This window comes from Opisthorchis viverrini (assembly GCF_000715545.1).
Source record: "Opisthorchis viverrini unplaced genomic scaffold opera_v5_461, whole genome shotgun sequence".
Lineage (NCBI taxonomy): Eukaryota > Metazoa > Platyhelminthes > Trematoda > Opisthorchiida > Opisthorchiidae > Opisthorchis > Opisthorchis viverrini.
In genome coordinates this window covers 1-16,477 of record NW_008752118.1, presented here as the reverse complement: position 1 = coordinate 16,477, position 16,477 = coordinate 1, and the positions used below count along the sequence as shown (strand labels likewise).

Here is a 16,477-nt window from a genome sequence, read left to right as displayed (position 1 = left end):
CCAGACCGTGTGTATATGTTCATCTGGCAATTAAATGCCGAAATCTGGTGCCTTGCAATTTTGCAAAACTGATCGGGCGAATAATGCAGGATTTGGCAGTGCGCAGCGGTTGGCCACCAACACAGTTTTCGTCAAATCCAGTCATTGGCCTTGTCTTCCTAGCTATCAACAGCTCATATAGCACGCCACATAATAGCACTCCGTACTTCAGGCCAGATATCAAACAAGATGCATTGAAGGGTTTCCGCTGTTAACTTTCTGTTCGCGAGAGCGAAATATCGCTTACATCAGACTAATAATTATTGACCCAAGATATAAAGAACCGTATGGCTATGAAGTCAAACAATGAACAGCTGTTTACGGTTGCCGTTATCGTATCTAGGTTTTTACGAGAAATATTACGGAGGTCGAACTGACACTACGGGCGCTCTTGTTAATTAGGTTTCTAAGATGTGATCATCACCTGACACAGAAGTATTCGGATTTCACTACCCCATTAATTATCTGGCAAAACAAAAACAAACAGGCAGTACTCTTCTAACAACACTGTGCTCATTAGTGGTTTTGACTTTGTTCCACCAGACAATTTGATTTTTACAAACTTGATCAATACATTCAGACGACATGTCTTCGTACCACAAGACCATCAGGACCATATGCATGCAACGGGCAACGACGGCGGTTCAACCCAGATACACGGCTAAATTTCCTTTGAATGGGCATTTTCAAATTACACTTGACGCTGATGTGTATGGTGAAATGTGAGTGTAACTTTCCACCACAACTCATACAGAGTAAGCAGATAGGCCAAAGAAGGCTTTTTACCTCTGAAGTGAGTGCATATCCTGAGCTACCTGTGTTGGTATCCATGGATCATCATCCCCCGAGATGTTTTGTTAGCGCCAGTCTTGGCCACGACACTTCAGTTGCGTTTTGGATTTGTGGAAGTATGCGTACATCCAAAGTGAGACCACGAAAGTCAGTCTCAAGATCTTCCCTATTATCCGGAGGGAAATCAGGCCAGTGAGTGGGTGAATTCACAGCAGCTTTTCAGTGTAGTTTAACAAGCAACAAAAAAAATAAAATAAAGATTTAAAATAACGGGTTTATTTTCCAACTGGTGTGGAACATGTCAGTTGAGGCATGATCGGGACGTTACAACCTGAGCGCAGCTGGAAACAACACAATATGGAGGATGGTACAGCCAAGGAGGCGCGCTTATCAAGTGATTAGTCACCGTCAAACGGTGTATATTACCGATGGGCCATGCTAGTAATATGTGCTTCTAGTACCTCCGCCTTGATCTAATACAAAAGGCGAACTGATTACGGAATTTATGGAATTGCTTTGCAGTTTTCGTTCACAATTGCGATGAGTCACCTGGAGAGTTCAAGAAGTGGCGTGTGAAGTAAACCAAAAGGAGTGAGCGGCATGTGTACGTTGTTTGCGGATATGCTACCGACGACCTTTCGGTGCTGGGAAGTACGGCGAAGAATCTGAAAGAGGATGATATCGAGCAAAGTGAGCGTAGAAATAGATGGATTCTGGCTGGCATAAATAACAACCTAAGGCTAGCTTAGTTTGCCGGTCTAGTATGAGGACATCACAGCCCATTATTAGCGTTCGTGTGCAATCCAATTGTCCGGCAAAATCAGATGGCGATGCGAGAGAATACAATTGGCGGTAACGTTTGTGTCTTGCTTACTGCACTATGCGTCCATGAATAGGGATTGTGGGTTAATTGAAACCTTATACGTTAACTGGAGACAAAGTTGAGTGTGGTTCACGTTGTGGTGGGGAGTCACTGCTGTCAGCTTCAAGCAACGGGTAGTAGGTGGCGAAAAAACGGGAAACGCTAGCAGCAACTGACCTGTATTTAGAGCACAACGGAGTTTCTTATGTTGTTTGAATGCAAACATATCAGGGAGCAAGACGACCGAGTGCGTGTTAGCTCTGGCAAATGAATTCAACTTGTGGGTGGTGCAACTCCGTGTAAGACGAATGTACTAAGAGCATTCCAGGCTACCCGAAGCATTCATTTTTAAAGGTCAGACGAAAGGACAGTTGTGCTCTGCTTGGATTTCGTGGCGCTACCAGATACATGACAACCGAAGGAAGTTCAAATCACTAGCGACAGACAGAAAACAGCAATGCTGTTTTATGGATTCTAATCAAGCAAGGGCCACGCTCAGAAACAAGAGCGATGGGCAAATCACCCGTGATATCAGAGGAGTGGTGTGTGTATGAACACACCATGGTGCAGCGTAAAAAAGCGCACATGACCGACACGAGATCAGCCAGGTGACACCCTACCAAGCTACCACATGTTTATCTAATAGGGAGGGGAATTCAAATCAATGAAAAAGCTCTGTGAGTTCGAACCAGGAAAAGGCTTGTTACCACTGCAACAGACAAGTCATTTGAACACCAGTACCACTTTGGACCATGGGAGTAAAGTGATGGTGGAAATAGGCCTTCGATTTCGTTTATTTTAGTTAGATCTTGACCAAGCAAAAAATCTAAGCAATAGATGGATCCTACACACCTAAGAGAGGATGACAGATACAAAGAATAAATCGTATGGGCGCAGAAATTAAAAAGCCAAAGGTAAAGAAATATAGCGGATTCGGTGGGGTCGGGCATGAAAACGCGTTTGCCGGTCGCAACTTGATGTAATTCGAAGCCAGCATGTCAAGACGAAATGCACTTCAGATGTCCAGAATGTGTTATGTCTTGCCCCAGGTGACCAGACCCGTTTATCAGGCTGACCTCACTGCAGATAATGTGATGCAGGTGGAATTGCTTCCCCACACAGAACCTCTAATCAGAAAGTTCGCGAGTTCCAAGGGCGTGGCAGGCCCTGCCCAGCGTCGGACAAGTGTTTTCCAATCTGAAGTTCTTCGCAATGATATGGAAAGTATGTTCACCACGGGAATAGCGTGGAAAAATGTTGAATTGTTTTGACACTTCTCGGAGAGATCTTAATTTCATGAACAACCAACATGAAATTATCCATTATGTACTATTGTACAAGACGACTACGCCATAATCGATTGTGTTATAGTTTCCCTGATGGCGCTGTCCATGTCACAAACGACCTACGAAATGCATTTCGAACTTATGTCTCTTGTGTACCGTCGATATCAATAAATACTCTTATGAATTTCAGTAAGCATATCCAGCCCTTTTACTTGTCACTTCCAGTGGCTGGTTGCAGGCATGTATTCCCAAATAAGAAAGAAGCCGGTGTGCGTCAAATAGCGTGGAACCACTGTGCAGCTGCTCGTTCTGGATAAAACCCGTCATAAATGTGCATCCTTTGAACCCTTAGGTGGATTTTGGCCACCATCTTGAGGCTAGAGGCAGAAGACTCAACGTGTCCGCTGCAATCTGTTAATCAACCCTTGGGATTACTCTGACGCAGACCAGATACGGCTTTACGTATGCATTTTTCACGGAACTCATCTAACGCGATCACGCATCTCACGGGAGACGTCCCACCTGGAACATGCAGATGACTTGATAATTATTCGTCAATCTGGTCTATTTAGAAACTGTGGACAGAGGAAGGACGAAGAACACATGCCCTCATGCTATAGTATCTCCAAAAAGGACGCCCGAAAAATCACTAAGTTGCCAAGAATACCACTCAAATTGTGAGACTTTCGCATGTCGACTGGCCTCTATTCGACTGCAACTTCGTTTCCTCCGTGAATGCGTGGGACCGAACGCATTGCCACGCAGTGTATTTTACCGACCACTACTGAACCATCCTGAGGCATGGAAGCTCGCTAGAAAAAACGGTGGGTGCATGATCAGACTGATGAGTACGGATGCTCACAGCCAACTACGAAAATACGGGAGAGTCCTCAACAATTGAAAATCGTGTGCCATTTGAACATTGGTTCCAGCTGCTACACTTCTGATCACCGGAAAACGGAAACGCGAAATATACAACCAAGCCTTGGAGGCGAAGGCATGTTCAGTTCCCTCAGAATTTGGGTAGCTACACATTGAAGGTGATAGTCTTGATGAACGAGCGCCATTACCACCAATGTCATCAACCACTGTTAATTTGAGTCTCGGAGTCCCCATCCAGGGAGGCGGCATTTGCCCGCCCGACTTAGTTTACTCGTCAGTGTTTCCATACTTCGTTGCCAGGTCATACACTGTCCATCTCTCGGTCGCTTTCACTCATCTCATTTGCACTCGGATCAGCTTGCATTTGAGTCTTACGACTAAAGATATAAACACTTGTTACCGAACACACCGTCAGCATGCACCTAATTGGAAAACATGGGCTAATTCCATGACCAGGAGTCTCAAGCATTCAGAAAACAAAGGGAGGTTCCTTCAGAGTGCTGAAAATTCCATCTTCTGTAATCTTAACTTTATACAGGTCTACCTAGCATGTATTTAGACAAATTTTAGGTCACATTTTATCAGTTTGTTCCTTATTAATGGGTAGAAAATGTAAGGCCAATAACTGAGGTACACCATAACACATAGTTAGTTATATTTTGGTTCACCGGGCCAAATGATGAACCTGTATTCCACATCAGAGTGCATAATTGAGAGTGAACGGAATCAACAGACTCCTTCTAGTGCATGATCGCCACAGCTCAAAACACAAGCGTCCTTGAGCTGCATGGCACATAATGGCCGAGGAAACTAAGACGTCGAGATTAATCCAATACCTCCGTTGACTCCGAACGGCTGCATGTAAGTCAGAAAATCACCAGAACGAGTGTGCCAGGACAAGACGACGACTATTCAAACGAGACTAGTGTGTGATTCGAGAGAATGGGTTCAAATTTGGTTCACGCCTGAATAAGGCATTTCGGTCCACATTCGGTCACCACTTGGAAAATTCGAAAAGTCCTGATTGAGTAACCTTTCATTCATACATCGTAAATTCCATGAAGAAAAGACTTCCATTCCCGTATTTAGAACAGGTTATTCCCATAAGAACTCCATTGGAACCGATTCTGAATTATCGTGTGTCACTTATCAGCGTTTACTGAATGATCATGGGAAAAACTTCAGCTAAATTAACGTGGAACGGGCGAAACATTCATGGTCAGGGTGTGAAATTGTGGCCATTTGTTGCAGATTTAGTCAAACTTTAGATGAACAGAAGATTATTCATGGTTATTTGCATGTATTTGCGCACATGAATAGATAAACAGATAACTAAATAAACGAGTTCAAAACTCAGCAGAAATCGACACGCCGTGTGCGCATGTAGTAAGTCCATTAAAGCCCTTGACTTAAACAAATGAAACCAACTTGAAAACTAAACAGCAATGTTCAGAAATTCTGACTTCTAAGGTAATAAATCAAAATGGCTCCTAATCGAAATGATACTACTTAGGTAATTGGGGGATTTTATGCCTGATTCTGGTCTTCGTCATCGAAGATAAATCTTGTGGCAACTCATATCTGACTGAATGTTTTGTGAGGGATGTGAACAGAATCCTAAATTCGCAGCCGCAGGACAGGTACTTTCATGTCTGTCGCTGGAAACGTTGAATACGGATTAATCACATACGTGAATCTTTGGTGGGGGCATTGATGGATTTACTGGCCACACCACGTCTCTGTCAAACATCATTTGGAACGATTTATGTCATGCTCCGTAGCTGGTTAATGGACCGCAACAGCTTGTTCTTAATGTGATGCATTCTACACCCGGCAATCCTGCGTCTAGCGCAACTTAGTCCATAGCTGCGTATATAGAAAATGACGGGCTTAGAATTGGTTTGATCGAGTTTTTGGAAGTAGGCGCTGTCCCTTGATCTCCTTACACATTACGTTATTCTGGGAACTTTGCGAGCTACTACCAATCAGGCGCAACGTTGTTTTCAGCGCGAGACTCAGCTAAATCCCAGTTGAATCGGATAACTGACCTACGTACGATGGAAAGCCAACCGAATCGAGGGATTCGTAACGTACATGGTCGTTGTTGCCAAGATACAATCCCTGCCGGACTGCGGGAAGTCTCCAGACCGAAAGTGCAACCTCAAAGCGCATACGTTTTAGTAGAACCGGGTTTATAGGTCGCAAGCGAATTCACTATTGCGTGTGTTAAACCCGGACAGCTTGGAGCGAGTCCTGTTTATTATGCCTCCCAAAATTACCGGTCTTACATTGTCGTCCTAGAGATCTTAACGGCATTAGCCTCATGAGAATCGATATCGCCGAGGTCTCAATCGTTGAGGTTGCTGTAACAATTGCATGGTAGACTCAGAGATAGTACCAGGAGTCCTTAGAAATGAATCGAAAGATCACTTGTTCACTTGACTATTCACACTTCACTGGCAGAGAAGCTGATTGTATATGGATGCATTTGCATTTCCCGCTAAACACCGCTCCTTTGCTGTTGGGCTTTTCCGCCAAAGGCTTTGGTTGAAGACCGTCATCTTCCTCCTGTCTGGGTGTGGGCGCCATGGTAATATCACAGCCCTCGTACAACCGTGACATACACGACTAAAAATACTCACAGGTCACATCGGTTGTCGCGAAGTGCCATCGGCCTGGTCGCCTTACTTGCTTTATACAGCAGGGTGAGCAAACGAAAACAGGCTAATGCAGACACTTTTGTTTCTCTTTCACACATGCCGCTGGCGTCCTCTAAATCAACACACAAGGCTCGACATCCAGTCTATCTGCCACTTTCAATTTCCGCACTCTGAAGCAAGCAGAACAACAAGTTGCTCTCGCACTCACACTGGACTCGCTTGGCATTGATGTGTGCTGTGACTCAGAAACGAGAATTCAAGTTGCAAGCACAGTGACTGAGCTAACCGCTTTATCAGTCTTCACTGGCTTCCGGCCGCGCACCTCTGGTGAGACAGAGGCTACTGTGGCGGTGAGTTGAGCAGGGATTGGTATCATGCGAAATCACCGGGCGGAAGTATTCTCCTTTGACTGGATGCCTGTTGATAGTCGCCTCTGGCGAATTTTTTGGAGTCTCACAGGCAGCAAGTTAATAGATGTCTGTTTATCGTATCTGCCTACGCCCCGACTGATTGCAGCTCCAACACCATCATGGACAGGTTTTACGACACCCTGAATGTCCTGCACAGGCGAGCTAAAATCTCAGATATCGTCGTAGTTGCCTGAGGTATAAACGCACATGTGGGCAGACTTAGTGTATCTGAGACGGAATTAGGAGGTCTGGAGGACTGATCTCGGTAGGCGGGGAACATGAGGAGCGAGCGCTTCATCTGTGTGCTGATCACAGGCTGCTTTTATGCAGTGCTAACTTCCGAAATAACCAAAGTCCTCTGGCTTCATAGGGTCCTCGAACGCCATGCAGCCATGCAACGATTTTATTACTGCTGGCTGATAAAATTGGTAGGGACCTACCACCGTCCAAATCATGCTGTACTTGAACCCGAATTGGACTGTTTTCGAGAAATACACTCAGTTGAAAATCAATTTGGTTTTCACGAGCTTGTCCGGAGTCACTTCTCCCTACGTTTTCCAGGGTTGCTCGGGGTGTGGAAACATCGCTCGACAACTAAGAGACTAGCAGATCCGGATGTTAGACGAAATATCCAGAATCGTCTTCCAGAGTCTTTTCCAAATGCACCACCATCAGATGTGAATAGCTGGTCGAGATCGGCACCTCTTTGCATATTACTTGGAATTTCGCCCGTGGCACGGCCCAACCAGACGCACCCAAGCAACGGATATCAGACCGAACGGTGGCACCACTTTAATCTCGAAGAAATATCGCAGCTGGTCCCGAACATAACCCGGTGCGAAGAGTTATCAGACGCGAAGTATGGTGGACACAAAACCCGAATAAATGGAAAAGGCCCAGAAAGCCGGTAATGCCCGTAGATTTGTTCATTTGATCCGTGCGACCGGTCCTAGGAAACCACCTGTGAGTGAAACCATCCAGCATCAGAATGGAAAGAACATATCGACTATAGAAGATCTCCTCGACTGGTGAACTGATTACTTCGAGCAGCAACTCTCGTAGCCAGCAGCCGGCACTCATCATGACCACAGAGGTGACGTAGAATCCCGGACAGTGAACGTGGAATCACCTACGGCCTCGCAGGTTTACGACTGCATATGTTCTCTCAAGCAGCACCGCGCTCCGGGACTGCATGAACTCCCACCCTCAGTCAACGCTTGCCTGATCTGATTGCTTGCATCTGGGGAACGGAGTCTGTCCCAGACAACTGAAGAAAGGCAGTGATTGTGCTCATTTTCAAAAAAGGAGCGCATAGTGATTGCAATAGCTACAAGGGTGTCAGCTTGACACAGGTCGTACTGAGAGTGTTGACGTCACTGCTGCTTCCCCGCCTTACGATGACTCGTGAGATACGAACTCGAGAGCAACAAACGGGATTCCGGCCTGTAGGGGTTTCGTTGACCAAATCTTCACGCTTCGTTAGGTGCTAGAGCAACGCCATAGGTGTAGGCGTCCCATGATTCCAGTATTCCTGGATTTCCGAGGCGCCTTCGATTCGGTTAATCGGCCTGTTCTGCTCGGCACGACTGCCCAACAAACAATGCCACGGAAGTTTGTGAACATAATATGTTCTTGTATTCTCAGACTTCTGGACATGTGAGATTATACGGCAAGCTCTCCAGAAGCTTCCGTACACAGAGTGGTTTCCGTCCTCAATGCTTAATCTCTCCACTCTTTTTTTAACTTCGTGGTCGATGAAATAATGGGAAAAACGCAGAAGGTTCCAAAATACCCCGGTGTTCAAATAGCATGTGAAGGACGCCTTGTCGATCTGGAGCTGGCAGACGACATCGTTCTCATGTTCGAAGCGGAGGAGAAGGCGCAGGTGTTTTTTGATGAACTGACCAAAGTTATTCCGTACTTTGGTGTACACTTTACACCCACAAAGCGTAAAGGTCATAATCAAGGATGTGCAGTCACTTAACGCTCCGCTTTCAATCCAGGGAGCGGTATTGGAGGTTGTGGAGCGTTTTACATATCTTGGAATAAGTGCTAGTTCCGAATGTAGTGTGACAGATGCGGTGGATGCAGGGCTCGGGCCGCGTTTGCTAATTTGAGACACATGCCGTCGGAGTGGTTTGTCCCTGACTCTGAAGGGACGTGTGTTTCAAGCTATAGTGCGGGCTGTTTTGTTGTATGGCTGTGAAAATCTGCCTGTCACAGAAGCGGAACTGAGACGTGTTCAGGTGTTCAACATTTGTTATCTCAGAACCGTAAATCGTATGGGTTATCGTTGTCGAATCGGTAATGAGGCAATTGGGAAGCGAGTCTTCGGTTGTGCAACGGGTATTTCCATTGAAGTATGTGTCCAACAACAGAAGCTGCGTTGGTTGGGTGATATGTTACGTATGCCGTTTTCCGTGTCCAACTCAGAGCGGCGGAAGCAAAGAGGTGGACATCCCTTGGTTTGGCAGAGGAGTATGAAGGAGATCGCGAAGCGCTTGGATGCGACCCGCGTGATCCCTGTTGTGCTTGATTGTCCGCCAACATATATCAGTGGCGATCCTGTTGTCAGTTTCCATCCAGATTGCCTGAGTGAATGTCTGGAGGTGTAGGAACTAATGGTGAATTGGCTGCTCAGTGATATTCGGCTATTCTAATCGACTATCTACTTCATATACGACACAAATTTCCTACTGGAGTGGATAAAGTAAACTAATGCACGTTATTACAATCATACGTTTGCTCGGCTCTTGTGAGCAAAACCACCTGGATTGAAGTGCCTGATGCCATATGACACCAGAATCCGAAATGTTTGATGATCGGTTTTATCCAAGGCTGATTGCCTCACCTTATCAGAATTTCCGATGCGGCAAAAATTACTGGCACAAACTGGAAGAATTACAAAAGCACAGGCTGAAATAATTTTAGCAACGATTCAAACGGCTGCGGAAGATCCCAGCTAAACGGAAGCTATTCCCATATGTTGCATATAGAGCGATCGCAAACGTGACTCATTCGTGAGAGCGTGTACGGACTTGGTATTCAAAGAGCGCCTAGGCCCAGCAGTTTGGGCCATACGTCAGTGAGTAGTATAATTAGTAGTAGTATAATTTTAGTTAGTAGCTCACGGGGGCTCATGGGAGTTCTGAGTTCTTGGATGATCATTTCTGCCGAAATTTCACCACTGGTCATTGCGGCAAGTAGACCATTGTGCGGCTGATAGCGGTGGACATGTGGTGAACATGAGGCTCTCATTTTCTGCTGATGCCAGAAAAAGCATGATGTATGGATTTTGGTTTGATTTGATTCATGTGACAAACTCGTCCATGTTTTATCCTCTATCCAACACATGACGACGATTACACTGGGTCGTGATTTACAGACCAGTAAAACCGGTGTTCCCGTTCAGCACATTTCTGGTGTTGGCTGACTTCCATACAGAAACAGGCCATTCAACTCCGCGGCTGAAATAATTGGAAGAGTTATGTTGTCCTGGCAAACATCCAAAGTTACCGTGCGAATTGCAACGCCCCCCGTAGAAGGAATTTGGAAAAGAAACCAATGTGGCAATGTCAGTTGGGACTGCGTATTTTACACCGGGTTTCCAATATATGGAAGTTCATCCCTTGCCAGTCGCGCTTTACCATGAGCGACCGTCAATTCCAATGCCCGGCATGCTGATGACTGGGGAGACAACGAACCAGGACGCAATTGGTTAACACCATTGTTAATGGACAAGCGCCAAATACTGGCGCATTTGGTATCGCTCACGTAAAACAATGCGCTGATCAATTGTGCATTTTGACAAAGTCCTCTCATAACGACCGGTGTGCGTGCTCGGCTCATGTCCCCAAAATGAACATACCCGTCCGGTCTGATCGCAGCCGGTCCACTAACGCAGTAACGTCCCACAGGCTTGTTGGTCAATCCTAATACACCTGGCTTCATAACTGGGATACGCGCAATGATAGTGCCGATTGTTGAGGAATTTGTGTTATGACAAATAACGAACCAAATCGGTCGGGGCATTTTTATCGAATTCATCGTGACTTGGTTGTGTTCAAAATGGTTGACATGTTCTGGATACCGGTGAACACCATGGAAACCTGTCGAATCAATGGCACCGATGACGAAGTTGGAGAGAAAAGAGGACAAATGAAGGCCTTGCTGACAACGCGGGGCATATTGATTGCATAATATTGCTTACCGCAGGTCTGTGTGTGTTTACAAAGTCAACGTGCAGCACTTATGGAAAGGGCCAGAATTTTATTGCGACCAGTTTCGTCTCGCAGAGGCGGTCGTCATTACCATCGATATGACCACTGACGACCATCCACGAGTGCTGATTAATGATGCCAACGGAAATAGAGTCAACAGTGAGATGTTCGCACATTCATGCATCAATAAAATAAGCGAAGCCTGTGTATGATGCACCACAGCACGACTGCAAATTTGAACCGCTGATGAACCGCCGATGAATATGTTCAGCGCGGCGTTTCGTCATCGAATGCCTGTCGGCCTAACATGAACGATTGACCGAATGTATTACGCGTCCTTCCCGTGTAAACCATTGATGGTAATATCATGTGAGAATAGGTTTTCAAACAGCGTTAGCGAACAGTGAGGAAGGAAGAGGAAACCCACATATATGCTATTTACCGGAGATTGTTCATAGTTAATTACTCTCAGCCGTTCGCCTGAATCGAATCGAGAAAATCCCTCTCAAATTCTGCTCAAATAGGGTTGTCCAGACTGGGGCCAGCAAAACATGCTTAGGGACGATGACCCATGGATACCAATACATATAGCTCAATGTACATCATACCCACTCGCTACAAAATTAGCAGGGCTTCCCTATTATAACTGAAGCCATTACTCATAGCCTGGTGGATCTGCTTACTTTGTATGTGCTCACCATGCACATCCGCGTGAAATATCAGTTGATAATACCCATCCAAAGTCAATTAAGCCGTGTGTTCTGAGTCGACCCGGCTTCGTTGCCTGTTCTATATATTTGGTCATGATGGTCTTGTGGTGTGTAGGTGCATTGTCTTAATTTACTGATCGAATTGTTTGGTAGAACGAGGTCAAAACTGGCAATTCTCACACTGGTGTTAGGACACCAGTGGCTGTTTGGTTTTGTTTCGTTGGAAAATTAATGAGGCTCTGGGATTCAAATAATTATGTGTGAGTTGCTGCTCATTTTTAGGAACCTAATTATCATGAGCGTCTATAATGCCTGTACGGTTCCCGTAACAGTTCCGAGAAAAAAGCTGCATACGGTAACAGCAGCAATAAAAGAAACAATAACCCGTTGTTCTTGGGTTGCTCTTCGCATCATACGGTTACATCCACACGGCTAGACACACATGAGACTACATAATTTACAGTGAACAAACTCAACAGATTCCTTCTACTGCTTCATCGCCACAGTTCAAAACACAGGCGCCTTAGAGCTGCTTGGCACAAAATAGTCGCGGAGACCTAAAACATGGAGGTGAATCGGAAATTTGAGAATTCCTCATTTAGCAGCAAGCTTTTGGTCTATACGTCGCAAATACCATGAGTGAAAGGACTTTGATTCCGGTCATCGTTACCCAGGCATACTCCTCGTCTGGCTAAAGGAGAACCACACACCAACAATTCAATAGCTTTGGCAGAAAAAAAGGCAAACCGAATGGCGAAAAACTTGGTATACCCGACTTAATCCTGGCATGGTTCAATAACCACTTCTCACCATTGCTCAATGTCCAATGCCTCGTCTTGCCTACATACATTCTGTCAAGTCGCCCTTGAAATTATTTGATTCACCAACTTCTGATGCCCTCACAGCACAATATCCACAATAACAACAACCAAGACAGAAATCAACACACTAATTAACAGGGCGAATGAAAGAGGGCACGGTTTAGGGGAGGAATGGAACAGTTGCGGGTGTGCTATCAAACTGAGCACTGTCATAATCAGTTCGATAGCACACCCGCAATTGTTCCATTCCTCCCCTAATCCGTGCCCTCTTGCCTACTCGTTTCATTGATCGGAAGTTCGAGAATTCCTCATTTAGCAGCAAGCTTTCATCCATACATTCTGGTCGTTATTACTTAGGCCTAGTCATCGTCTGGCTTTGGCAGACAAAAGGCAAACCGAATGGCGAAAAACTTGGTAAACCCGACTAAATCCTGGCACGGTTCAAAAACCACTTCTCACCAGTGCTCAATGTTCAATATCTCGTCTTGGCCACATACATTCCGTCAAGTCGCCCTTGGGATGATGTGATTCACCAATTTCTGATGTCTTCACAGCACACACTATCCGACAACCAAGACAGAATACAACGCACTAATCACTAACGGCAGCACAATAGTTCACCGATTTGAGAAACAAGCCCGGGTCAAACAATATTTGCAACGCTAAATGCAACAGGGCGAATGAAAGTACCATATGCCAAAGACCGCTATCCACCATCGAATGGTGGACGGTTTTGGCGTTGAATACAGCCGAATGCTCCGGCTCAGTTTGATTCCCGAGACAATCGTTCCACGATCTGCTGATTGATGGATTAGCAACTGTTGGTCTCTCGAAGTTGCGGGATCGCAGAAGGTCAGTGTGATCAAATGGAATAAGCCCTGAGATCCGATGCGTCGAGTTACGCGGAAAACTGTCAGTTATTCAAGAGGACTTGGCTTCACATTAAAGGCGTCGAACATGCCGAGCATTACAACTTCATAACTCATGCGTTGGCTTAATTTTGCAAGTATTACTAACACGAACTGTGAAAAATACGGAGGCGTTGGCCTCTCACTGACTCAATATTGTAGCACAGGTTTGAATGGATGCGGAAAATCACAGCCAAACCCACGCTATTTTCATCCGTCGGATACCGAGCGATCAAACACGTGACTTACTTGTGGGACGTTCGAGAGCTAAAGTTATGCAACATGCAAAATACTGGGCAACTAACGCTTCCGTCATTTATACGACGTTTGTTAGGTCGACCGACAGAAAAAGCGCCAGTCCAGAGACTATCGCGATACAGGTCGAAGGCATGTATGAATTCTGAGGAAATAGCCTTGTTTCATCGTCGGGGAAGCATTCTATTAAAACTACCCGGAAATGCTAAATGTAAGTGGAAACACAAATAAGGCTACTTGTTTTAGCCATCCAGGCAAGTTGCATTCATTCGATGAGAGCAGAACCAAAATAAATAAACGGCATTGTGGTCGGAATGAGAGAAATTCGAAGAAATTGAGCAGACAATTGTGTTAGTTGACCAGTATATGTTTATTAAATTGAAAATCACGTTTCTTGCGTTCTGTCACTAGGAGTCGCTTCATTTGCTGTCGTGCCGTGCACACTTTCAACATGTCTCTTCAAAACATCCCACCTGCAGCAGTGTTTCCCACATTGCNAATGTGATCGATTTGCTTTCCGTGCACAGTTCTCATGTGCCGATCAAGATTCCACTTTCTGCATAACAGTGCCCCACACTCCTTGCACTGTTGACGCGTTTCCTCCCGGTGAACCGATCGCCGATGCTGGAACAGATTCTTCCAAGTTGTAAAGCACTTCCCGCATTCAGGACATGGATTTCCGCCTTCCTCTGAATCCCGCACCCGTTTGCTGGATGTTCTGTCAGGAATGTGGTGTCCTCTGGCGTTTTTTCTCTTAATATGCTGCTGAAGCCCACGCCCACTTGTGAATGATTTTTCGCACACACTACAATAGAAATCGGCGGTTTCATCGTGTACCTCCTGGTGTTTGATTGCCGCCAACCGGTTGGTGAATGAGTTACGACATATTAAAGACTTGAGGAGTGCTTCACCGTTTTCTTGTTTCTTTGGTCCGTTTGGTTGTACAACAGTTGGACAGCCATCTTCGGTTCTGTCAGCTGATTGTATCCCGTTTACCCATGCTGTTTGTAATTTAAAAGCGTGAAGGTTTAGTTATCAGTGTTACCAAATTCGTTTGTTGGCCTATAATTACTTTGAATTCAACGGTAATGAAATGAACTTATGTTTCAAAAAGTCTCACCTCGTGCTGAAACTCTGAGATAAATTACAGTCCATATGACAGGCATTTGCATAACCCTCCACTGTGTCTCTAGGTCAGCCCGGAAACGAACATCTTGCTACATGCAACCGGTCAAGAAATCTTTGATTCCGCCAAAAGTAGTAATAAACTGGACACTTGTATATGAGCTGAAATCTGAGAAACGTTGCACAGCTAATTCATTCCCATCGTATATCTGCGGAAATATTCAGGTTGGCGACCAGTCCTTTGAACGCCAAACTGTTCGATTGCGAGCAGACAACTATCTGTCTGTTTCCCTTGGAATCGAACATATATATATATATAATCGCTTTTTACCTCTATTTATGGTATTTACATGACGTGACAATACTTCGACTGACCATTGGTTTAGTATTCCTTGGCTGCAAGGGACACGCAGGACACCCATAATTTGTTGATATAATGAAACAATTTGAAGGTCGTTAGTTCGACTTTGGTTGAACAACTTGCTGGACCAGACCTGATAGTAGACTTATCTCCATTCGGATAGATGGACTTGGTTGTCAGATGCGTCCAGTTTTGTCCGTAGTTCGTGAACTTTTCACGTTATTTTTGAGCCTCCTTAAGCGCTTCTATGGAAGTAAATCCAATTTCCTTTATTCTACACTAAGTTTCGGCCTCCCCTGAACAAATCCCTCAGCAGATGTTCCATGCAGCTAGGGAAGCTCCGACTACTATAGCAAATACATTAATTTTCCAAGTAGACGATGGTTCAGTGGTTGAAACAGTGAACTCAATGGAACAATGAAGCTTATTATTGTCACCGAAGTTCTTCCAGAACCGTTTACTCGCTAAAAAGAGGCTAACGTAGCGGGCACGTGCACCTGGTTTACCGGCAGATTGTGGGCATTTCGTGGTCACTCGGCGGGGGTACTATAGATGTTCCCTCAGGAGTCACGTGTCTAGACAGACAAAGCAGCCATGTGAACCCTTCGGTCAAAACCCAGTCTCACATGTTCGCAATAAATCGATCTAGCACAAATAGAAGAGAACTGAGAATATAAACATGCCCAGGCGGCTATGCCGTTGATAGCTCACCTAAATGGAACCTTTCTGGATCTACAGAATTCTTCGATGGATTGTACTACTTGACTCATTGCGAGCGACTGTTGGACAATGAGAAGGCATTTGGATGATCGACGAGCATCAACACAAATTTGTGTTTAAAACTAGTGAGCCAATTCGCATTTCATCCTAACCCCATTCTCATGACACTACCAAGATAGGACGCGCAGGCTCGCGATTATTTTCCACAGTTTTCGGACCAAAGCAATTGTCAGTAGCTGGCTAGCGCTGTTCCTCAGATGTGCTCGTCAAATGCGGTTAGAGAACTTGCAGATGAGGATGTCGTAAAATATTATGCCTTTTGTAGGCACAAAAGTGAACCATAATTTTATATCTTAAAGTAGGGTATGCCTGATTTCATGTGCGTCTTTCCTTTAGGGAATTTCGATTGGAGCTTCATCCCGCCTA

General features: G+C 45.2%; 2 protein-coding genes across 2 annotated transcripts; one reads left to right on the top strand and one right to left on the bottom strand.

Annotated features, from left to right (window-relative positions):
- Positions 1-10,525: 10,525 nt before the first annotated feature.
- T265_11193 (hypothetical protein) lies at positions 10,526-10,882 on the bottom strand (the record flags this gene model as incomplete). Its single annotated transcript, XM_009177789.1, has 1 exon — positions 10,526-10,882. The coding sequence occupies one exon, from the start codon at positions 10,880-10,882 to the stop codon at positions 10,526-10,528; it is 357 nt and encodes a 118-aa protein (XP_009176053.1).
- Positions 10,883-10,930: 48 nt separating this feature from the next.
- On the top strand, positions 10,931-11,131 carry T265_11192 (hypothetical protein; the record flags this gene model as incomplete). Its single annotated transcript, XM_009177788.1, has 1 exon — positions 10,931-11,131. One exon carries the CDS (start codon positions 10,931-10,933, stop codon positions 11,129-11,131), a length of 201 nt encoding a protein of 66 aa, XP_009176052.1.
- Positions 11,132-16,477: the final 5,346 nt, after the last annotated feature.